This window comes from Emys orbicularis, chromosome 10 (genome assembly GCF_028017835.1).
Source record: "Emys orbicularis isolate rEmyOrb1 chromosome 10, rEmyOrb1.hap1, whole genome shotgun sequence".
NCBI classification, from domain to species: Eukaryota; Metazoa; Chordata; order Testudines; family Emydidae; genus Emys; species Emys orbicularis.
The window spans coordinates 71,111,280-71,135,821 of record NC_088692.1 but is presented as its reverse complement, the minus strand read 5'-3'; the positions used below and the strand labels follow the sequence as shown (position 1 = coordinate 71,135,821).

The following is a 24,542-nucleotide window of genomic DNA, read 5'->3' as shown; positions in this document are numbered from 1 at the left end:
CTCATTGTCCCCACGTGGCCCATACAGACTTGGTTTCCGTGCCTCTCAAGTCTAGCAGTCTGTGCCCCATAACCGCTGCCTTTCAGACGGCCCTGCTGTCCCAGAACAAGGGCCTGACGCTCCATCTAGACCCAGTGAAACTCCATCTCAAAGCGTGGCTCCTCTCTGGTTCCAACATGGGGAATTGAACTGTTCAGAGAAAGTAAAACAGGTATTACTAAATAGCCGTCGCCTCACCACTAGAAATACTTACCGCCACAAGTGGAGAAGATTCTCCCTTTGGCGTCAGCAAAAACAGCTGGATGCGACCACGGCGCCTCTATCTATGATCCTAGACTACCTACTAGAACTGAAGGAAATGGGGTTAGCCATAAGTTCTATTAAAGTACACCTGGCTGCCATCACGGCCCTCCATGAGCAGATAAAAGGGGCTTCAATATTCGGTCACCCGATTACACCATGCTTTCTAGCAGGTATGCAGAACATGTACCCAGAAGTACGCCAGCCTGCACCACCATCTTGTGCTCAAATGTCTCACAAGACCACCCTTCGAACCTCTAGCAACCTGCTCACTCCTACATATGTCAATGAAAGTCGCATTCCTAGTGGCAATCACGTCTGCCAGACATTTCAGCGAAATAGGAGCATTGATGGCTGAACCACCATACACTGTATTTACCAAAGACAAAATCATGTTACGTCCTCACCCAAAATTCTTGCTCAAAGTGGCTATAAATTTTCATATTAACCAAACCATACACTTACCTGCCTTCTATCCCAAGCCACATAACAACTCTCGAGAAGCAATGTTGCACATGCTAGATGTCAGACTGTAGCCTTCTACTTGGACAGAACTAAACCATTTTGCAAGTCACCAAGACTTCGTCTCTACAGCAGAGCGCTCCAAGGGCTTTACAGTAGCGACCCAGAGACTCTCCAAATGGGTCTCTACCTGTATTCAAACTTGCTACCACCTGCATCACAAAGAACCCCCCATGGGCATCAGCTCCCACTCAACACGAGCCATGGCGACATCGATTGCATTCTTGAACAATGTCCCCTTTAATAGATATTTGTAGAGCTGCAACCTGGACATCGGAGCACACTTTTGCAAAGCATTACGCTATGACCCAAGGCCTTGTCTCAGACTCTATCGTTGGCCTCACAGTGCTCTCATCACACACTTATACATAACTCCGAACCCCTACCACCTCTGGTGGGGTACTGCTCTACAAGCACCTAGCGTGGAGCACGCACAGGGACACCACTCGAAGAAGAAGTTACTCACCTTGTGCAGTAACGATGGTTCTTCAAGATGTGTGTCCCTGTGGGTGCTCCGCTACCCACCCTCCTCCCCTCTACTTTGGAGTTCACGCCAAGCTCTGCGGTAGAGAAGGAACGGAGGGGACAGTCGGGGGTGCGCACGCTACAGGAGGTGCCAACGGCTGCACGAGACGACTCCTGTGCACGCCCTTCCCCCGACCGAGTACTGCTGCGAGAAATCTCCGGTGCAGGGACGCACCAACACCTAGAGTGGAGCACCCACAGGGACGCACATCTCGAAGAACCATTGTTATTGCACAAGGTGAGTAACTTCTTCTTATAAGCATTTGATAAATAACATACTGCTGAATCCACTTTAATTGGGATACCCAAGTTGCTCATCTTTCATTCTGATTAAGGAGAATTTCTGACTAACGAGGTGGTGCACTTTTTGCTTGTATCTGAAATGGTTCTCAAATTGCTTTGTTTTGCTCACATTTAACTTGCTGGTTCTCTGAAGAAATAAAGATGTTATAGGTCTGTCACTTACAAACAGGGCCGGCTCTAACTTTTTTGCTGCCCCAAGCAGCAAAAAAAAGCGCCGCCTCCCCCTGCCGAGCCGCGCCGCCGGAACCCCCCCCCCAAGCGCCGCGCCCCGCGCCTCCCCCCCGCCGAGCGCCGCGCCACCGGAGCCCGTCCCCCCCCGCCGGAACACCCCCCCCCAGCGCCGCGCCCCGCACCGCCCCCCGCCGAGCGCCGCCGGAACCCTCCCGAGCGCCGAGCCCCGCGCCGCCCCCCCGCCGAGCGCCGCGCCGCCGGAGCCCGCCCCCCCCCCCGCCGAGCGCCGCCGGAACCCCCCACCCACCGAGCCCCGCGCCGCCCCCCCGCCGAGCGCCGCGCCGCCGGAGCCCGCCCCCCCCGCTGAGCGCCGCCGGAACCCCCCCCCCCCCAGCTCCGCGCCCCGCACCGCCCCCCCCCGCCAAGCGCTGCGCCGCCGGAGCGCCCCCCCCCCCGGGAATGCCGCGCCGCGCTCCCCCCGCCACTCCTTACCAGGTGCCGCCCCAAGCATGTGCTTGGTTGCCTGGGGCCCGGAGCCGGCCCTGCTTATAAAGCAAACAACACCACTCAGACCAACAACAGTTATTTTTACCCAGATTGAGCTAAAATTGAACTACCAAATTCAGGGCCTTCCAGCATCCTACCAGTCCTGTACTATTTACATCCTTAAAAGGGTTAATTTTCATCAGTGTTTCAAAGAGCCTAGAGGGAGATTATTAAAACACTTCTGCTTTGGCAAACAAGCACTGGCAGAGGCCAAGGATTTTTGAAAGGTGTCAAAGCACCATCAGCCTCTGAACATTACAAAGACATAGTATCCCTATTTGAGTACCACTACTCATATGTTGGCATCCCAATGAAGTAGAATTCCTTGGTAGTATAGCTTGGCTATCCTGGGAAGTATCCCAACTGAATTGTGTCCTGATTAAGTGGAGAGTGCAGTACAGCCATGAAGAAACATCTTATATTTTACAATATTTGCATAGCAGAATACAGTTCACAAGTACAGCATTAGTAACTATTGTAAATTCTTTTATTGTAGTGTCAGTTACTTGGAAGAATTTTTGTATATTAAAATATGATACTGTGCAAGCAGGTTGTACAGTAAATATATTGTCTTTATAATTCATTTATGGGCAGCCCTTAAAATAAAATAGTAAGATGCCTTACATAGCTGCTAATGTACTGTGTTGGTTGCTTATAATATCTCATCTGCTTGCTGACTGTCACCCAATCCTGCCATTGTATAGAACCTTACATTCCAATGGCAGATGAATGGCGGGGTTGGGCCCCACATTATATTCAGAAAAAATATGGCCCATTAGACTGAAATTGAATGGATTGAGGCCAGTCTGAGTACAGGGGTGGTGAACAATTACTGGACTACTGCCATATCTCAATCTCGAGTTGGGTTTTTAAAAACTAAATTTTATTTATTTTAAAAGTTTTCCACGTTAGCTTCAATAACAACAGGGCCCTCCTCCAATTCACCTATTTTGGCAAAGAATGAGCAAAATAAACATTTTTTCTTCCAGAGAGAAGGAAGGAAGAGGGGTTGAAAGAGGAAGAGAGAGTTATGGGGGCTTTAAAAATAATCATAACAAAAATTATTCTATATTAAAGAGGTGGCTAATGCTTCCCAAGATGCTGAGGGTGAGAGGCAGGAGTGCATGATTCAGTATAATAGTAACGATAATGCTAACTTAGTGGGTGTTCCCTGTTGATCTGATAACTTCTCTGCTTTCTACCTCATGGTTTCAGTAGCCCAGGATACTTTTATTACATGGTAAGGCAGGGATCACCTTAAAACTGACATCTACTTATGTCTCACTAAACAAAATGCTCGCTGTGATAGTTTAGCAAATGAATGCGTCTTTTTCAAATACTTAGTAGAGACATATTTCTGCTTCTTTTTTACTTACAGGCGCACACATAGGCATTGGCATCAGTGGTGAGGAAGGAATGCAAGCAGTCTTGGCCAGCGATTACTCCTTTGCCCAGTTCAGATACCTTAAGCGGCTCCTGCTTGTTCATGGCAGGTGGTCCTATTTCAGAATGTGCAAGTTCTTGTGTTATTTCTTCTACAAAAACTTTTCCTTCACTCTGGTGCATTTCTGGTTTGGCTTCTTCTGTGGCTTCTCAGCTCAGGTTAGTTTTTGGGAGTTAAGTTTATAAACCAACAAAACAATGTTGTGTATGTTTAATGTACCCACCTATGAAAAGGGGTGTTTTTTTAATTATTGGATAATTAGAAGTCAGAAAATTGAACTGAACAATCCAAATGTTTGAGTGAAAATCATTTGGAAGTTAATTAAAATCATATTAGTCTTTATTTTCTTTAAAAAAATTAACCTGACTGTAATTATTATATTTAATGATTTCCTTCATTTCCTCCAAATTGTTGAGACATTTCGTGATTTCATTTGTTAGGCCAGGCTGCCTTATGCTTAAAGGAAAAAAGAGAACCATATGTCTTAATCCAGTAAATAGTTTCTTTAGGGCTAAATCCTGAGGCTTGATTGTGTGGTTGTCAGGAGTACTTAAATCTATAAATTCTGCAGGTCACATAAGTAGGCTCCATGCCAAGCCAACTGATCCTGACTAAGCTCTAGCCAAAGTGTAAGGTAACATAAAGGTGTCTTGCAAAGCTGCTTGGGGACATGGGGAACTCCTCATGTCCTTCAGCAAATCCTGCTTTTCCTATTTCCTCACGTTTGATCTGCAGAAGTTACTGAAAGCCCAAGGCCTTCAATAAACACCAACCAGCTGCTGTCAGCGAGGGAGACCAAGAGTAGAGGCCCTGTATTTATTTGTTTATTTTAATTATATTCTTGGGCAATTAGGAGCGGTTATTGTGGGTGATTGTTTCTCACCTTCAAGTTATAGTGGGGGACATGGGTCTTCAGTCCAGTGGGCCCTGAATCTGATGTGTCCTGGCTGATCATTTCAGATTTGTTAGATAGCAATAGTGAATTAGACGAGTGAGGCCCCTTTAAGTTTCTCCAGCTTCCTTTCTGTCATCGGGAAGAACCAGCCCTTTCCCAACTCCCTTGTCCAGAGGTAGGGAGGCACTACATATACTCAGTATCCTCCAGATGAAAAGTGTCATCTATACTAGTCAATGTTCAGTTTTGAATAAGAAAAAAACAAACCCTTTACTCTTGTTTGAATTTGAATGCATAGTCACATATTTATTGAATGCTTGTTTGTATATATGAATATTTACTCAACATCCTGGGGATGTTGATCTGGGTCTCTCTCTGTTGGGAAAGAGTAAAGGGTAGTAACTGGGGCTGCACTGGGAATCTGTATTTTGGAGACCCACATTATAGTGAGATGTTGCTAAAAGCATAGCAAAGGGCTCTCTCAAAATCTTTCACCTCAGTTGGAGATACATGCGACATTCCATGGGTTAATACTCTTCCACCAGTGCCATCCCCTGAAGAAGTGCATACCCTCCCTCTCAAATCCATCAGTCCTTCCACTCCCATTCCTCTTGACACACTGTAGTTCCCCCTAGCATCTCTGAAAGCCTTTACTAGGTAGCTCTCCATACCAGGCAGCTGTGCCTCACAGCAACAGTGTTGGTGTCAACAGATCATTTTGTGACCTTTGGCTTATTGGGTGATTATTCAGATGGGCAGTGAGACCTCCTCTGGTGGTTCAATTGGGAAATTAGTTGGTAACCCTTTGGTTATTGAGCTGGGCAAGCTTCCTAGCAGGCAAAGAGGGTGGCATTGGGGAAGTGGGTCTCCCCTGTCTACTTTGAGGGGTGATGTCAGGAAAAGGGTGTATTCAGGAAGGATACTGACTCTTCAAACTCAATACTGGGGCCGGGGAGAGACATGGGCTGCAGCAGCAGTGCCATTGTCTGTAGATGCATGCAGTGGCAACCTGGGAAGGGGAACCATTCCTGAGGTCTGCTGTCATGGTTTCAGAAAAGAGAGGATCAGGAATTGTATAAAACCATGAATAATGGTAGAAATATTTTAAATGTCTGAGCCTTGGGAAACAACATTTGTATTTCTGGGGAAGGAGAGACATTTCATAATTACAGCAATTAAACATAAAATTTGATATGATTTATAGAGCTACATAGTGTTGGAAAGATTTATTGAACACTAGAACATCAATATTCTTTTCATGAATACTTTGCCATTTTGGCTCATCTTTATAAACTTAATAGATGGAAGAAAGAATTTTCTCAGCAGTATAAACTATACATCTTAATTTTGTTTTTACATAATCTGGTGTAAAGGCATAAGGTTTTCTAGCCATTCTGATTGATTCAAAATAGAGGACAAATTTCCATGACTATGTTTTGAATAATAGACTTATTAACGCTGCATATTCTCTCAACCCACTGTACTTTGTGGAATACACCAAAAATACATAATGTTGAAAATGAGAGGGCTTTGCTTGAATGTGGATCTTAGGAAGAACTTGTGGAAGGATTCTCTTGCATGACCTATGCAAAAATGGAAATCTGTAGGATAAAACTCAAGTGTAAAATGGCACAAGGAAAGGAAATTAAGTAATCTGATGGCAAACATAGCTGTATGACTGGGGGCCATCAGCTTAACTGCCAGTATACTGGAAACTGTATCAATCTTTTATTTTTTCTTCAGAAAAACTCTAAGACTTGCACTTCTGTCCTACATTCAGGTGGTTGTCAGGAACATGTTGCAATCAGAGGTTGTCAGCTCTTGGCCTTTGACCTCAGACCTCCCAGTACACACTAGAGCAGAGGATGTTTTAGATCCCACATTGTCAGGCAATGTATCAACACACAGTAAGAGGCCATTCCTGCCCTGAAGGGCTTACATTCTAAATAGGCAAGATAGACAAGGATTGGGAGGGGAAACAGAGGCACAGAAGTGAACTGACTTGACTGAGGTCACACAACAGGCAGATCTGTGATTAGACCCAGGTCTCCTGACTCCCAATCCAGGGTCCTATTTCTGGACCATACAGACTCTTGGAAGAAGCTGAGCATGCACTGGGCTTCCTTCTTGGTAAGACAGTTTGTCAAAATCACATTAAAGTGGTGTTCCACATTCTACACTGGATCTCCATGCACTTCAAAGTCCTGGTCCTAATTTTTAAAGTCCTTAGTGGGTTAAAGATTAAACTACCTCAGAGATGTCCTCTCTGTGACTTGCCACAACAGCCACGTGTAGCGAAGCGAGCCTCACCGGCGCGGTGCCTCCTGACAGTTATCCTGGGAATTAGCTCTTGTCCAGCACGGAGCGCCCTCTGCAGGCTGGTGTCTCGCCAGCCTTAGGGCCCCCGTGTCCCTCCTGGACCCCGGTGCCCCTTTTCCTCTGGGTTCTGTCCCCAGCAGTAACCCACAGTCTGGGTCTCCCCTCCCAGGGGAACCCCCAACCCTCTATCCCCACCTTGCCTCGGTGGCTACTCCAGTCATCATCTAGCCCCCACTCACTGGGGCAAACTGAAGTCTGTAAAAGGCCACTCATCATTGGCAAGGGGGCGTGGTTGGACCAGCTGCCTCTGCCTAATCCCGGGCTGCAGCCTCTGCAACCCCAGTACCTGTTTTGGCCTTTTAGCAAGGCCCACAGCCTGAGGATTTACCAGGCTGGAGCTCCTCAGCTCCCCTTGCCTTTCCCCAGCCCTGCTCCATTCCCTGTACCCTGAGCTCCCAGGCAGCCAGGTCCTTCTCTCTCCAGAGCAAGAGAGACTGACTCAGCTCCTGGCTCACAGCCCCTTTATATGGCCAGCTGTGGCCTGATAGGGGTGTGGCCCCAGCTGGGCTGCTTCCCTAATCATCCTATCCTTTTTTCAGGAGCAGGGCAACTGCCCCACTACGCGTCCCCCCTCCCCCCCAAAAATCCCCACCACTGGAGGTGGGGGGACTCTTGGCCTGGGCTCCCCGAGGCTACCCCTCCAGGACCGCCCACTTCATCTCTGAAACCTCCCAGCTTCTGGCCATCTCCTGCTTGTGGGCCTCCACCTTCCGGCAGGCCTGCTCCGCAGCCTTGAGCCGTGCCCTCAGGTACATATCTCCCAGACCCTCCACCCTCAGGGGCTGGGTCCACTTGGTGGCCTGTCCCACGACCACCAGGGTCCCGGCCTCTTGCAGGCCCCACTCTGTCTGGGTTTCCTCATTGGTGACTGGCTCGGCGATGGTCTGGGTCCCAACCTCCTGCTGGGTCCCCTCCATCTCCGTCGCTTCCTCCGCCACCTCCCATGGGTGGCCTAATGACCGGTCAGCCATTATTCCTGCAGCCTCCACCATATCCAGTGTTGCCCCTTCTGGGCCCCCAGGCACCTCCTTCGGCCGCCCCTCAGTTTCCTTGAGGGGGCAGTGCCTCCTAATGTGGCCCAGTGTATGGCAGCCCCAGCAGGCTCCCCGCCTCTTTCCTGCCTTGGGTCTTTCTTGGTCCCTCTCAGGTCCCACCCTTTCGCCAGGGCGGACCTGGACCCTCCATCTCGGGCCTGGGCATGCCCACTGCATGTGCCCTTATCGCCCACAGGCCCAACATGTCCACAGCCACCAGGGTTCCCTCAGCTGGCAGACTGTACTAAGGACTTGCCCCTGACCCTGCTTGGGCTGAGGCGCCCTGCCCCCACCCCAATAGGGACAATCCCTTTGTAAATGTCCATGCTTTGTACAGGCATAACACGCCCTATGTTCCCTGCCCGGCCTCCGGGTCCTAGCACTGGGCTTTCCGTCCCGCTCTCGACGGCTCCTCCGAAACTCCCTCCGAAGGAGTTTTACCAGGCCCCCTGCTCCTCCGCCAGCTGGCCCAACTTTTCATGGAGGGCCCACTGTACCTCCCAGAGTCCCTGTGGGTCATCAGCCCCCTTTTGCCAGGGAGCTGACGCCTGTCCCCAACCAGGGGTAGCAGCTGGGGCCTCTGCAAAGGAAGCCCCAGTATACCCGGGATCCATCATCCCTTCCTGTAGCTCCAAGCAATAGTCCCACAGTCCTTGCGCTGCCCTTTATATCAGGGTGGACCACATGTGCCCACATTCTCCACCACATGTAGTGAAGCGAGACCCACCAGCGCAGCGCTCCTGCTGGTTATCCTGGGAATTAGCTCTTGTCCAGCCCGGAACGCCCTCTGCAGGCCGGTGTCTCACCTGCCTTAGGGCCCCCGTGTCCCTCCTGGATCCCGGTGCCCCTTTTCCTCTGGGTTCTGCCCCCAGCAGTAACCCACAGTCTGGGTCTCCCCTCCCAGGGGAACCCCCAACCCTCTATCCCCACCTTGCCTCAGTGGCTACTGCCAGTCATCATCTAGCCCCCACTCACTGGGGCAAACTGCAGTCTGTAAAAGGCCACTAATCATTGGCAAGGGGGCGTAGTTGGACCAGCTGCCTCTCTCTAACCCCGGGCTGCAGCCTCTGCAACCCCAGTACCTGTTTTGGCCTTTTAGCAAGGCCCACAACCTGGGGATTTATCAGGCTGGAGCTCCCCAGCTCCCCTTGCCTTTCCCCAGCCCTGCTCCATTCTCTGTACCCTGAGCTCCCAGGCAGCCAGGTCCTTCTCTCTCCAGAGCAAGAGAGAGACTGACTCAGCTCTTGGCTCACAGCTCTTTTAGAGGGCCAGCTGTGGCCTGATAGGGGCGTGGCTCCAGCTGTGGCTGCTTCCCCAATCAGCCTAGCCTTTTTTCAGGAGCAGGGCAACTGCCCCACTACATTATGTTCACCAGGAACTCTGACTGTCTCCAAGGTGCAATTTTTGGGGACAGGTGATAGAGCATGCTATCTTGAAGGCACAATGACTGCTCTCATTCCACTTGCTTTCCCTCAGTAATGGAAAGTTGCAGAATGGCTCAGAAATATTTCTCCTGGAGACAAACCAATCCCGTGTAGAAAAACAAACAGGGATGGGGGTACTTTTGTACAGTTGTGATGATCCTGGACACTGCAGTGATGGACACCTTATGAATAACCATAGTTTAATAATAAACTAATATAATAAATTAGATTGCTGTGCTTGAAATTACAAATCTAAACTATTTCCTGATTTTCTACATCTCATTACAGTAGCTATTCAATTGAGAATATAGGAGAAGAGGACTTTCATTATACTGTTAAGAACTATGGCTGAAATTTTACAAAGTGGACATAGAAATTTAAGCTTAAGCACCTGACTGTATGTAGCTGATTTTCACAGATGCTAAGCACCTACAAATCCCTCTGACTTGCTCAGCACCTCTGAAAACCAGGGGTACGTCTTCACTACCCGCCGTTTCGGCGGGTAGCAATCGATTTATCCGGGATCGATATATCACGTCTCGTTAAGACGCGATATATCGATCCCCGAACGCGCTCACTGTCGACTCCGGAACTCCACCAGAGCGAGCGGCGGTAGCGCAGTCGATGGGAGAGCCGCGGCCGTCGATCCCGCGCTGTGTGGACCCCAGGTAATTCGATCCAAGATACTTCGACTTCAGCTACGCTATTCGCATAGCTGAAGTTGCGTATCTTGGATCGATCCCCCCCCCTAGTGTAGACCAGCCCCAGGACACATATACCTTGGTGCCTACCTGTAGATTTAGGAATGTAATTGTAGGCACTCAAACTGGAAAATTTTGACCTATAGTTACATGATACAATAGATTAACCAATTACAGTAACAATTTTTGGACACTCCTTGTGTAGCATAAATGTGCCAGTCTATCCATTCCCCACTGAAGAGAAATATATACACTTATTAGGAGAAGAGAATATATTTTTCTCCATTGGAATTTTGAGTTTTCTTTTAATGAAAACATAGGGTGAAATGCTGGCCCTTTTGAAGTCAGTAGCAAAACTACTGACTGGAATGGGTGCAGGATTTCATCCACAGTCCGATTTTGTATGAAAATCTCTGTAGTATTCTCCCTACTTTTTGTCTCCTTCCATTCTTTGCTTCATTTGAAGAGCTAATATATCTAGAGTAGGACCTAAAAAAAAATCTGAACATCTATATCTTCTTTCATGTGCATTTACAGTTACCTACACTGCGCAGCTGAAAACTCTTGGACAGATATAGACAGATTAGGCTTTTCTAGATGCAATGTTGACTTTAAAACAGCCTTATAATTACATAAAGAGATGTGTTGTAATTCTTTACTCCTTAGGTTGCCTTTCATTATTGCTGCCACTGCTGAATTTGATCACTAACTGTTGCTCTTTGATTATATGCTCCGTCTGGCCCAGCCAAGGTGAATGGCAGGTGGGCTGCATGTCACAGATGTGAATTTCTGGAATATGTTCCTCTGGCATCTGGGTCTGTGAGATGTTCTTTTAAGTGACTCCATGATTTGTGATGCAGACTTAGTGACAGCAGTGGATGGTGGTGTCATTTTGCTGGTGGATTGTAACTCATTGTATTTTACTTTCAATCTAATTTAAAGTGTGAGTGATTTGGTTCCTGTTTATGAGTTTGCAAACAGTCCCTGGAGACTCTCATGCAAGACCTATTCAGTGTGAAATTCTGAATTTCCCCTATTCCCAAAGCTACTTATTATGGGAAAGGATGCAGTTAATGCTCTCTGGGAAACAAGAATTCCATTTTGTAAAAAATGTCAATGTTTTGACATTTGGTTTCATTCTGTATCATAACAAAAATAAACCTTTCACAAATTAGAAGAGAGGGAGGGGGAGAAAGAGAATAGCCAATAGCTCCCAGATGACGGCATGCATCTGGGATGTGGAAGATTCAGGTTCAAGTCTGTGCTGTGACTGATTTGCAGTGAGAAATGGAACCTGGATCTCCCACATCCCAAGTGAGTGTCCCAACTCTGGGTGTGAGTGTCTCTTACTCTCTCAAGCAGATATTCCATCCTGGACCTGAGAAACCTTCCTGACAAAGTTTCAATTTTGATGAATTGTTATTTTCTGAGAAAAAAAATGGTCAAAAAGTTCCAACTACCTCTATGTGCAAGAGGGATGGGCAAACTGGATCAGATAAAACAAATGGCTCTCACCTTCACCCTCAAACTCTGTGTGCTACTGCAGATCTTGGTTTTGTCTGAAAACAGAGGTATAAATAAGGAAATACCATGTTCTGGCTCAGCTATAACTAGAAAGAAACAACAATCCTGTGGAATCAGGCATTCTCATGGGATGTTATCCAGCCCAAATTCCAGGCAGTTGAGCTTTGTACAATAGTCTATATCAGCTCTTAGATACTCTGGTGTGACTGAACTAGGCCTCAGATGTTGAGATATGTACATATCAGCGATAGAGAAAGTTTTAGATTTTGTTGGGAGTAAAAGTTGGAAATCTGAGTCACAAGCACACCCAATTTAGGCTTAATCAATTTCTGCCTTTATTTATGCAATTTCAGACAGAGTTATTGTGACTTATAGTGCCTGAACATACATTTATAACAGACAATTACAAATGTAATTGGTAAAGGGCCTGAGTTACCACATTTCAGGGCACTGGGAAATCCTCCAATACTTCCTGATGATTGTCATCTCCCCTGATCTGTTGGTCTAGTCCTTCAGTCCAGTCCTTCAGTTTCTGGTCCGGTGTTTCTCCAATGTAGGCCTATGTTCACTTAGGTCTTGTATACGTTTATACATTACAGATTAAGTAATCTTTATCAAATTGGCTCTTAACACATCAACCCTTTGAGTTTTAGGTTACCGACACATTATACATGTGCAAGCTTCAGTTACCCAACTTCTGCATTTTTTCTGCTCGTTTTGCAGTTTCAGTGTCATGGTATTTTTTGTGTCACCTTGCCCTAGGTCTCCCAGTAAAAAAGGCTTCTTGGTGTTACAGATTTGTGTGTTTTCACCCCAAAACTTCCAGCACAGCATTGTCTTGTCAGCAATATCATCATTTTTAATAGATTAGCAATTCTATGTAAAAGAAGAATTGGGAAAAAAACACTTATGCCAGCAAGGCCTTGGCCTAAGTGTTACTTCAGCTGTACTCCTTCACTGTCCATAATTACAAATCATTAAAAAAATATATCTATCAAAGCTCTTCATCTAACCATTAGAAATTCTTCATTTTATATTTCAGTGTTATAAGTAAGTATGTTATCCCCCTTCTACCCTTTAATCGGTTAGAAGGGCGGGAGTTATGGAAAACATTATAATTCTTTAATGTCAACATTTCTTATCTTCTTTAAACATGGGTTTCCATTCAAAGTCCAGTTTTGTTTGTGAATCATTATAAAAAAAAACTTCATTGGAAAGTTTCCTCTGAACACATTTTTTAGGGCCGTCTCAATTTTAGGACCTCGATATTTAATGGAAATCCAACAGCCTGATTGAGCCCCGCATGATGAAGTAACATGCAGAACCCTATCCAGTATATCTCACGCTTATGACTGGGTCCTCCTACAGCTACATCCCCACAACACACACATCCCCAGCACTACCCCCTGCCTGCAACTGAAGTTGTGATAAACTTTCTTCTCCTCTCACATACATTTGAATCTCTGTTGCCTCCAGTAACCCCAGTACGTGAACTTGAAGCTAGAAGGAGAGCCAGAGAACAATTGCCCAAGCCCAGAGCAAGGTCTCAGTTCTCCATCTCTAGAATGGGGATAATAGTAAATCCCTACTGAATGGGGAGTGGGTAGTATCCCTTTAAATAGTTTGGGAGCCCTCTAGTGGGCTTTCCAGTCTCTATTGCAGAAGCCACCAGAACCCCACAGAGTAGCAGTTTATATATGTAGCCAGGTCTTATATGTTTGTGTACTAGAGAATATGGTTAATTGGAACCCAGCCATGTCTGTTTAGTTTCCTCATAGTCTTAATGTTATGTAAAGAGCAAAGATATAACACTATCTCACAGGGATATTTTAAAGAGAAGTACAGCAAAAACTGAGGTGCTTAGATATCATGGTAATGGAGGCCATATAAGTACCTAAAATAGATACATAGATTAGAGAGCTTAATCTCTGCCACGGCCCGTTGGCACTAGAGTCTGACAAGACTATAGACAGGGAATCAGGAGATGGGTGTGTACTTTTGGGGCCTGATCAAGCTACCACTGAAGTCAATAGACAGTCTATCATAGACCTCAGTGGGAGTTGAATCAGGCTCTACATGTGGGGTTCCAGTGCCCACACAGGTTGCATAAGTTTAAGGCAACTGCTTCTGTGTTGTGCTCTTGCAACCTTCTACACTTTTGTGTACACATATGTGGACTCTTGGATATCAGTGAAGACACGCATTTTTAAGTGCTTGTGCCAGAACATTTCTTGGGGCCTTATTTAGGAAAGTTATGAATCAAACCAGTTGCAACTACTGGCATTGTTTGCTTGAGAAATGAGACTATCTGATGACAATATGCCATTGTCAACACTACAGGGATTTAAGGGAAAGCTTTTTTAAAAGAATATGGAAACAATTATCCTGTCCATGAATATAAAAAAAAACCCCTTGTATTATGCCAAACAATATAAACAAGTCACAGTTGAAAATATGAAAATAGCATGTGACTGTTAGACTAGTCTCAAAGGTTTTGATAACCTCAAAGGTTTTGATTACCTGTGAAATAGTTATCCAAAGCTCTTAGCAGATATAGTGGCTGGCTAAAATTGCAGAAAGGAGCTCTTATATTCAAGTATATTCAATTCCTTCTGCATTTCTCCAGTATATTTCTGCTAATTGCACAAATAAAGAACAGATGGAGAAGGGCACCTCTTATTTATTCTATAATGTGTTTTCTGCAAGACAGACTCATTATAATAAAAATAGCTTTATAACTTTCATGTAAAGGAAACTAAAAAGCGGTATAAATTAAGTGCAACTTTAAAACGAGGGGTGCTGAGAAAAAGGCCTTCATCACTAAATGGATTTGCAAGTTATTGTTTGCATAAACTTAGCAATGGGGACTTGTGTTTTCATGTTGCTAGGAAGGATCGGGCATAAATCCAAATTGATCCTTGTAGAGAATCTTCAAACTTTCACCTTCAATTCAGACTTGGCCATTTTTCCTTGGTTGGAACCAGGCATCCTTCCTGCTTGATGAGCTAAGAAGTACCCAGCCTGCTCAAGGGTTACAAGAGAAGTTGACTTGAATGTGGGATGGCCAGATCCCTTCCCCATACCACATGCATCAACCCTGTTAAGGAGCCAAGTGTGCTACAAATGTGTAGTAAAAAATATGAGATTGTCTGGAATTTTGAAACTGCTATTCAATAATCCTCCCTTTGTGTCACTCTGCCATTTCCAGATTGGGTATAAACTCACATCTTTTTCTGGGGTAGATGAAAAATGCATTAACCAAGCAGCTTATTAAACATTGTGGATTTGCCAGCTATCCCTTTTTTCATAATTAAGTATGGTATGAAATACTATTGGATAACCCCTTGCATAGAAAGCAAATCACTAAACTCTTAGATAGTCATTATTTTACCTATTTTCAAAATTCAGTTATCCTGTTCATGGGGAGCAGATGTAAAGCGTCCTGTTGTGTGTTCTGTTGTGCCAAATAATAATAGTGAAAAGTTTTTTAAATGACACTTGTTCACTTTATCAACTGCATCTTCTTTTCAGACTGTTTATGACCAGTGGTTTATTACCCTCTTCAACATTGTCTATGCTTCGCTGCCTGTACTAGCTATGGGTTTGTTTGACCAGGTACAATTTTATCTTATTTATAGCATGACTTAAATGTCTAAAATGGAAGCAATAAATGGCATTGATAGCATCATTAACAAGTCAGTTTTAAATGCAAATAATGTATAAGTAAATCCCCTTTATTTATCTGCCCCTCAGATTATTCTAATTTATGCTGGGAACTAGCCCCCAAATGGCTCCAGGATCAGGCAGTAGTCCTTTAAGACACTGGCTGTGGGCTCATGATTCTTTGACTGGTTCTGCACAAGCCTAAGCCTTAGCCTCAGCAATAGACTGTCCCCCAATCCGGCGATTGCTGGAGAGCACTGTGTTCTGTCTACAACCCTTCCCTGCTCCTGTTGCTCACTACACCAAGATCAGGGAAGTGAGGACATAGCATAGAAGCCAACTATGCTGGCTGCATGTTTGTTGGAGACTCCCCCATGTCAGTGGAGCCCCCATCAGGGCCGATATGGTCATTTCCCATCTCCTTTGTAGCATTAGTGGGACAGAGCGGGAAAGAGAATCTTCTTCCCTAGCTCTAAGCACACTTCAGTTCTTAGAAGGTACTGTAATCAAGGGAAATTCCTTTTGCCCTTTATTAAAGGCACAGGAATTTTACTCACTCTGTGGCATACAAACTTTAATATTTTCTGACACTATTAAAGTAACACGTTATCCAAATGGATTTGTTACAGGATGTGAATGAGCAGAATAGCATGGATTATGCAAAACTCTATGAACCTGGGCAACTAAATCTACTATTCAATAAACGCAAATTTTTCATCTGCATAGCACATGGAGTCTACACCTCTTTTGCCCTTTTCTTCATCCCTTATGGAGCATTTTATAACACAGCTGGTGAAGATGGAAAACATATTGCTGACTACCAGTCTTTTGCTGTCACAGTTGCAACATCTTTAGTTATTGTAGTCAGTGTTCAGGTAAAAAATAAAGATTTGTGTTTGGTGTTGAGTTTTTTCAGTATTATTTTTCTCATTTCTAAATACAGAAATTCCTATTAAAAGTGACACCTACACTTGAAGTTGCAGGGGATTGAGACAATTTCTAAAATTCACATATAAATACTTAATGGTCTAAACTAGGGTGTTCCTCCTCTTAGAAACAGCTTCATCAGCTTGATATGTTTTTCTGAGGATAGGGTAAAGAGCTGAGTAATCAAAGACTTATCTGAGAATACTGACCCCATTGAGGCCTTAAACAATTTGAGAGAGTCTGGATGGTAATAAACATATTTATCAAAGTCAGTTCCCCATAATAGTTTTCTGTGAGTTATTTTAATGCTGACTGCAAAGGATTGTAATGGACAAATCCCAAACGTGACTGGGTGGTGAACAAGTTAAAGTTTTCCCCTGGAATTAAGAAAGAGAATCTGCCCCACTATGTCTTGTTTTACTTGTCTAGCATGAAGATATTGACCTCTAGGAAAGGCTGCTTAAGGTCTTCCAGGAGAACAGGGGCCTGATGAGAGCAATTAGGAAATAAAAGAGAGCAGGGATTAGAGTGGTGGCTTTAGGGACAGTTGACCCTCCGATAAGAAGTAGCCACGTTGGCCAAACTTGATTGATCCACCAGGCAGGAGGGAATAATTTAGATTCTGGAACTGAATATTTACTAGATTGCTTCCTTTCTGTCAGCCTTTAGGTCCTTGCTCTGGGCATGGGGGCAGGGGAGAGAAGGGAGGGCTGGGAAACATTTAGTTAAATACCCTGTCAGAATGCTGTATTGTGTTTTTCTTTAGATATGGAGTCACCTTGTGTTATGCTGCGACTGAGCAGCTGCTCACACTGACATAACAAGCTGGCAATATATTATTTGTAGTTCATAGCTATAATTTTCACAAATTACTCAAGAATTCAGAATGTGCTTTTGATAAGGAAGCGTATAATGAATGCATATAGTGGTTACATGATTAAGCTTTGGGATGCTGGTGAACCATAAATCAAGATAAGGCCAGAATTCAGTTTAAGTGCTATGTTCATTAAATAACGCAAGAAGCTTGACAGAATTCATATTTCTTGGATAATGTAATGGAAAGCGGATTTCAGAATGATCTGTCATTGCAGAGCGGAATTGTATTTATATAGTATAGCACCTTCCTTCTTAGGATCTCAAAGCAATTTACTAATATTATTGACTTGAGCCTGACAATACAACTGTGGTACTAACCACATTTTACAGAGAGAGAATCTGGGACCCAGAGCAACTAAGTGATTTGCACAAGGCCACCCAGGGAAGTGTGTGGCAGATCCTGCAATACCACCCAGATCTTGCGGCTCCTATTTCTTTGAATTAACCACAAAACCATTCTTTCTGCTTTTTCATGTTTTGTTCCTAAATATTATAAAGCTTTCAGAAAAGAGCTTTCACATTTTAGGCCTGATTCTAATCTCACTTCTGCTGGCATAGATTACTACATGTATTGTAAAATCTACCATTGTGTATGAGGAGAAAAGGGGTGGTGATACTTTTATTGATATTAGAGCTCTGCAGAGCTCAGTGGTTTTGGTATACAGGGGTTCATGTAAAGTATTTTTTTTCAGTACTGATTCATGTGGTTTATATCTCCTGAGTTTTGGGTTGAGTTTGTGATACCCTTGAATTCCAAATCTGATAGGAAATTCAAACAAAACTGATGAGGTTTGCGTGGTTTCCACAGACTGTTGAATTGCTCCAGGATTCTGTGAAAGGGTGAAGAACCCCCACAAACCTTCTGTCAAATCTAGGATGATTCTCATTTATGATGAAATGCCAATCCAGATGGGTTTTATATGGTTTGGGGTTTCACAATGAGAGTTTTACTCACTTCTGTTAGATCCTACATATGCATACAAGGAACAAACATAAGAAACGGTTAATGTTAAAACTCAGAACTGGCCCAGCATCTCTATTTTTTTATTTAATTATTTTTTCTCATTTTGGCTTTGCATTTGTTTTGCCCCCACACTTAGCTATTGCATTCCACCAACAGTTCTGAGTTTTAGCATTAGCAATTTCTATGCCAATTATTCTGAATGCAGTGTTTTTGTAGCCGTGTTGGTCCCAGAATATTAGAGAGACAAGGTGGGTGATGTAATATCTTTTATTGGACCAACTTCTGTTGGTGAGAGAGATAAGCTTACACAGAGCTCTTCTTCAGGTCTGGGACATGTAGTCGGAGGGTACGTCTACAATGCAATTAAAAATCTGCAACAGGCCCAAGCCAGTTGACTTAGGCTCATGGGGCTTTGGATAAGGGGCTGTTTAATTGCAGCTCTAGGACACTGTGAGGTGGGAAGGTCCCAGAGCTCAGGCTGCAGCCTGAGCCCGAATGTCTACACTGCAATTAAACAGCCCCTTAGCCTGAGCCCTGTGAGCCCAAGTAATCTGGCATGGGCCAGCCACACATTTTTAATATAGACATGCCCAGAGTGTTGCAGCTAGGTGCACTAAATGCTCCAATAACAATGATGTGCCTAAAATGAGATAATCGCTATGCTCTTGAATGAACTCACACAGAAAAACTTTTAAAAGACAAAAACACCATATCACCTCGGGATAAACACTTTTCACAAAGTTACTTATTCTGAAGTAATTCTCCCGGCACAAAAACATGCAAAACAGAGTCCTGAATTGAGCCACATGATGGCATATAGTTAATGTTATTTGCATCTTGGTTCCTAAATTTACTTTTTATTGTTTGGAAGATCTAAAACTTCCTTCCCTGACTTGAATATAACTAAAACTTGCACCCCGACTTGAATATACATAAGCTCAGACATAAGTATTAATCTGCCCATTTAAAAAAGTGTTTTTAAGAACAATTCATTAGAAAGTTAAACTGAATTCCTAAAAACTGTGTGTGCATGGGGGAGATAGAATATGTTGTCTGCTACAGTTTTGGTGCCTTTTTCAATTAAATATTTAATTAATTTTTTTTGAAAAAGAGAATATGTGATGGGAAAAACGAAAAAGTACCAAACAGATCCAGAGCACTGTATTACATTTTTTTTAAAATCCCAAATCCCTTCTCTGTTTAGATACGTAACACTCCACTCAATAAGATATGTCGTATATTTTCTAAACCCTTAAAGATTCTTAGTATAATATGTTTTGTCTCATTTTATTTGCAGATAGCCTTGGATACCAGTTATTGGACTGCCATCAATCGTTTTTTCATCTTGGGTAGTATAGCTGTGTATTTTGCTATTTTATTTGCAATGCACAGTGATGGGATTTTTGTTATATTCCCAAAGCACTTTCCTTTTGTAGGTGAGTCTATTACCTGGTATGCGATTATACAGGCAATATTTATGCAATTTGCCACAATCTATATAGAGTTAGATCTTGTAAGTACATAGAAGAATGGAAGATATGGGAGGGAAACTTTGCTTAACTGAACTGATATTGCTTAAGTAATGTTAATGCTTTTCAAATTTACAAAAGCATCCTTGCTATATTGAGAGGCCTTGGCAACAATAAACAGAATAAATAAATTAGTGAAGTGAAATTTACATTTTGGAGAGTTTTTTTTCTTTCTTGCCTGCTCAGAGCGCTGGCCAGAATCCGCACCATCCCAGGAATCCTGTGCACAATGGGGTCAGAACAATTTGCTGAGAGGATGTAGTTTGTGCAGTGACTGTGCAATACAAGGCCACTCCAGTAATTACTGAGACCCAGGAGGACTTCACTGAAGTCAGATGATGACTGTGTTCTTTCAAATGCATTTTTGGTAGCCAAATGCAAGCTACAGGAAGTGGAATGTCTGTTTTTTTAACAACTAGAGGCTTAAAGCATCAAGGAACTTCCAAAGCTATTTGATGACTTGAGATGAGTTTGTTTATGCTAATAAGGACAGCTGGAGCCATATGGAATTTTGGTAGTGTGATATGGTTTGAATCACCCAGGAAAATCCTCCAGAACAGGAGTACCTGCCACTATCCAAACCTCAGAAAAACCTTCATAAACAAATTCCAGTCCTACATTGCTTACACTTTGTGCATTTCCAATCAGACTTTGAACAATGCTAGCCTAAAAGTGTGTCCACCAAATCCCAGAAGAATATAAACTTTTTTTAATGGTGCAGATAGTCATGCTACCTTGTACGCTTGGAAATCTTGATAATCAGAGTCATGGTTAAATGATGTAGAATGTTTCTGATGGCACAAATGGATCAATTGTTTTAGTCTACAGGATACCATTAGCAAACTCACCAGTACAAACTTGGCAGATTTGCTAAATGGTCAACTGGAAATCTAGTCACTCTTGGGCTGAATAATGCCACTGTGACCTGTCTGTAGTGTAGATTGGACCATTTTGCTGTGACAGTCCACACATCATGCTAAACAGAAAATTGCTACTCAGTGCAGAGCACCTGAGTGTGATTTGGGAAGGAAATGAAATAGTATTAAATAAATGAAAATAATTAACTAGATGGGTTGAAAATGTGCATATTTCTTAGTGAAAACGTTGGTTAAATGTCTGTTGGATGGCTCAGGTGACAAGCAACTGGATATGGATCCTTTGTCCTTTAGGACATGGCTTGTAATGTGGCTTTAGCAGTTTAAAGCCGATTGATACCATTTGATGGTGCGTCAGAATTAGGGCCTAATACAGAGTCGATACTTTAAATGTAACCCTCTCATGAATCATATGTGAAAGAAGAATAAGGTGGTCAGAGTATTGGTCCAAAGAGCGGAGATTGTCATCTGGCCATTTGAACAGAAACCAAACAATCTGACAGTTCAAAAATTGATGAGGAATGTGATGTGAAGAAAAAAATAGTAGTGCCACCACTGTCTTCTCATGCTGCTCTTATGTTCATCAGTGCAGCCACTCACTTAAATCCTCCTTTGGAATCCATCTTGCATTTTTGGATTATGTCAAATTTTAGATGTTGCCAAAGAATTTTGTAATTTCAGCAGTAAGCATTTGTATCTCTAGAAAAATTCAAGCATTTTTGTAACAGAAACACATGTTAACATAAAGAAAAGATAATTTAATATGTCTCACAACTGCAAACTATTAACAACAGCCTTGTACTCCTAACAAATATGTTTCATTTTCTTGTGTTAATAGGAAATGCCCGTAATTCCCTGAGCCAGATAAGTGTTTGGCTTGTCATCCTCTTGACTACTGTGATTTCAGTCATGCCTGTAATAACATTCCGATTTTTGAAGGAAGATTTAAATCCAGCGCTAATTGATCAGGTATGACTTAATCCTATTATGTGAGAGTTTTTCTTTATCATTGCATCCCACATATAGAGGGAACTAAAATTTTTCCAGACAGACAGAATTTATAGTTCTTACATAACTACTGGGGGGAAATATACTATTAGTTCTCTCAAAGCATCACCATCGACTCTATACAATTTGGCATGTGCAAGAAGTGAAAAATAATACTTAATTCATAATAGACTTTTAGGTCAGCATTTTTTTTTACTTTTTATTTATAAGTTTAAAAAAAGTTAACACACACAAGCAAAGGGCAATGTTGTGCCAGAACTTTTTAAGCAAACTAATTTATATGGGAGCTTTTGCATAATTACTGATAGCATAATATGTCCCAAGGTTTTACATTCTTAGGAGTGAATAATAAGTGATGTCCCATCCCAACAGTTAATTTTTTTAATGGTTTATAGTTTGGGCCAAATGTTGTTCACCTTACACATGTGAATAATCTCACTGACTTTAGAGGGATAGTTCACATAAACTGCTGGTTAAAATTTATTGGAATAGAAATCCAGGTAACTCAAATCCATGCCAAATCTTAACAACAAATAGATTGTTTTCTGCCATTCCTTCACTATTCATAAAAACACATGAAAAATAAAGCTGTAAAGTATATTCCATCTACATGGTAATTTATCAATCAATATAATAATCCCCATTGTATTCAAGTTATTGGGTATAAACTAGTGTAACAGAATGTCAGGTGAGGTCACAGTTCTACATATGCTGTGAGTTTATTTTCAAATTTTAAAAGGATTAATTATGTGGGGGGAAAGCAGTTGACAAAATGATCCAAATGTCCTCTTTAATTCTCTGATTTCAGTGACATCAAAGTGGCCAATTAGCTCTAGGCTCCCTGCTTCTAATAGCACTTAGGTAGCACTTCACATCTTCAAAGTGCTGTTATGAACATTAACTAAAAACTCCTCACAACAGACATTTGAGGTAGCTAAGTATTATTATTCCTATTTTATAGATTTGAAAAAGAGACAGTGAGATTAAGTGATTTGTGCCAGGCCACACAGAGAATCAGTGACAGAGCTAGTATTAGAACTCTTGCCTTCTAGGCAGGAGATCTTCACTCCACACTCTGGCCTATATACTGCACTGGGCTGGAATGGCATAAAGGGGTCCTAAAAGCCCTGGTTCAGCTGTGGAAGTAGTCCCTTGGTGCAAGCATTGGGGAAGACAGGCATAAGGCTGCTTTCCAAGGACCTCCTCATAAACTCAGGCATAGGAGGCAGGGCTGCAGCACTGCAGAGATTCCAGGGAGTTCTACTGCCCATAGGGCAGCCCATGGAAGCTACCATAACTCAGACAGGCCCCAGGGCTGTTGCAGTTATGCCAGATGCCCCAGGACTGGGAGTGTATAAAGGTGAGTTAAAGCCATTTTAGTCCCCCGTTTCTCCGGGCTGCAAGTTCTGTGCTGTGCCTCAAGAGTCATACCACAGAATCTTCCCCATGGCCTTCGCTCAGCCCAGCAGAACACGGTGCCTCTCTAACACTCCACTGATGGCTTCAGCACATGTTTTTATTTTGGAATCTACTGGAATCTCTTTCACCTATGTTGTTGTTTTTGTTTTTTCATTTTGTTTGGTTTTTTTTCATTATAAAGGCCCCACCAATATAACTGAGATCTAAAAATTAGTCAGAGTTTACAACACAAAAATAATTTCACATATCAATGGAAACTTTCCCCCTAAGGTTCGGAAGTTGCAGAAGGCTAGAAGGAAGCAGAAACCATTACAGAACTACATGCGTCGGGTGTCCAGAAGAAGCTCAAGAAGATCTGCATATGCTTTTTCTCATCAAGAGGGCTTTGGGGAACTTATAACATCTGGAAAGAATATGTGAGTCAATAATTCACATCAAACATCAGAGTTAGCTAGGACCATGCATAATAGCATCAGTTGGATTGAGAATTTACGTAAGAAAACAGCAGAGACAGTGAACGGCTTCAGTAGTGACAGAACTGTGAAACTGAGTCAAAGAAGAAAACAAAAGTTTATTTTAAAAAACTGTGGCCATATCTTTGCACTGTTTGCCACTTTGTAAACATTAAGCATGAAATTTCCACGTGTGCTGAGTACTAAAGCGGAAGTGTCTAACCCACCATATTTTACAGCATGTTCAAGAATGTTGTCAGCACACAATATTTTCAAAGGGATCTCTTGTTTTTTTTAATTTTTTCCTTTTTCTGAAAAGCGTTTACCATAGCAAAACAATGTGTGTAGCTGCTTCAAGAGGTTGGACTATCCATGAGAATATCTATAAGAAATTTCCCTCAAAGTTAAGGGAAAATGCAGTATTCAAATATTTGAATTAGTCATATATTCCAGTATAATTATTTCATACTGCTGAAGTCAGGGGCATTTAAAAAAACTGTTAGAACGAAACCATGGTAAAAAGTCATTAACCTCTTTTTAACTGACTTGTATTTATTTAAACAATGTAAAAGTTTCAAAGTCAAATGATTTCAGGGTGTATATTTTTTAATATTTGAAATTAAGTTTTTAAATTGTTTATAAATTGAAACCAAAAATAAAATACTGTGTAATTATACAATATCTGTCCATATGTGCAGAGTGATTCTGTTGTTTGCATTCACTTCTATTTCATCTGCTGTTTAGTAATTAAGTGCATAGTTTGAAGTTACGGCATAACTCTTTCAGGTTAATTCCTGCTGAAATATAATGGACCCGATTCCCTTCTCTGCTCTGATGTAAATTAGAAATGACTTTAGAGAATTCAATGGAATTACAAAAGCATAAATGGGAAGAGAATCAGCTCCAACTTTTCTTTTGTTGTCTTTAGCACCTTGGAAGGTTTTACTCTGCCTGTTGAAAAGAGAAATGCCTGTAAGGAGGGGCTTTATCAGATTCTGTGTGGAATCTAGGAAATCTGCTTTACAATTCTCTGTTTTTAGAGATCTCACAAAACACTGTAC

At 42.8% G+C, this 24,542-nt stretch overlaps 1 protein-coding gene across 1 annotated transcript in view; it reads left to right on the top strand.

Annotated features, from left to right (window-relative positions):
• Positions 1-23,650, top strand: part of ATP8B4 (ATPase phospholipid transporting 8B4 (putative)) — a 154,976-nt gene extending 131,326 nt beyond the window's left edge. The window contains 6 exon segments of the mRNA XM_065412715.1: positions 3,746-3,969; positions 15,300-15,383; positions 16,061-16,306; positions 19,496-19,634; positions 21,441-21,571; positions 23,300-23,650. Of these exon segments, the coding sequence (XP_065268787.1) occupies positions 3,746-3,969; positions 15,300-15,383; positions 16,061-16,306; positions 19,496-19,634; positions 21,441-21,571; positions 23,300-23,650 (1,175 nt within the window).
• Positions 23,651-24,542: the final 892 nt, after the last annotated feature.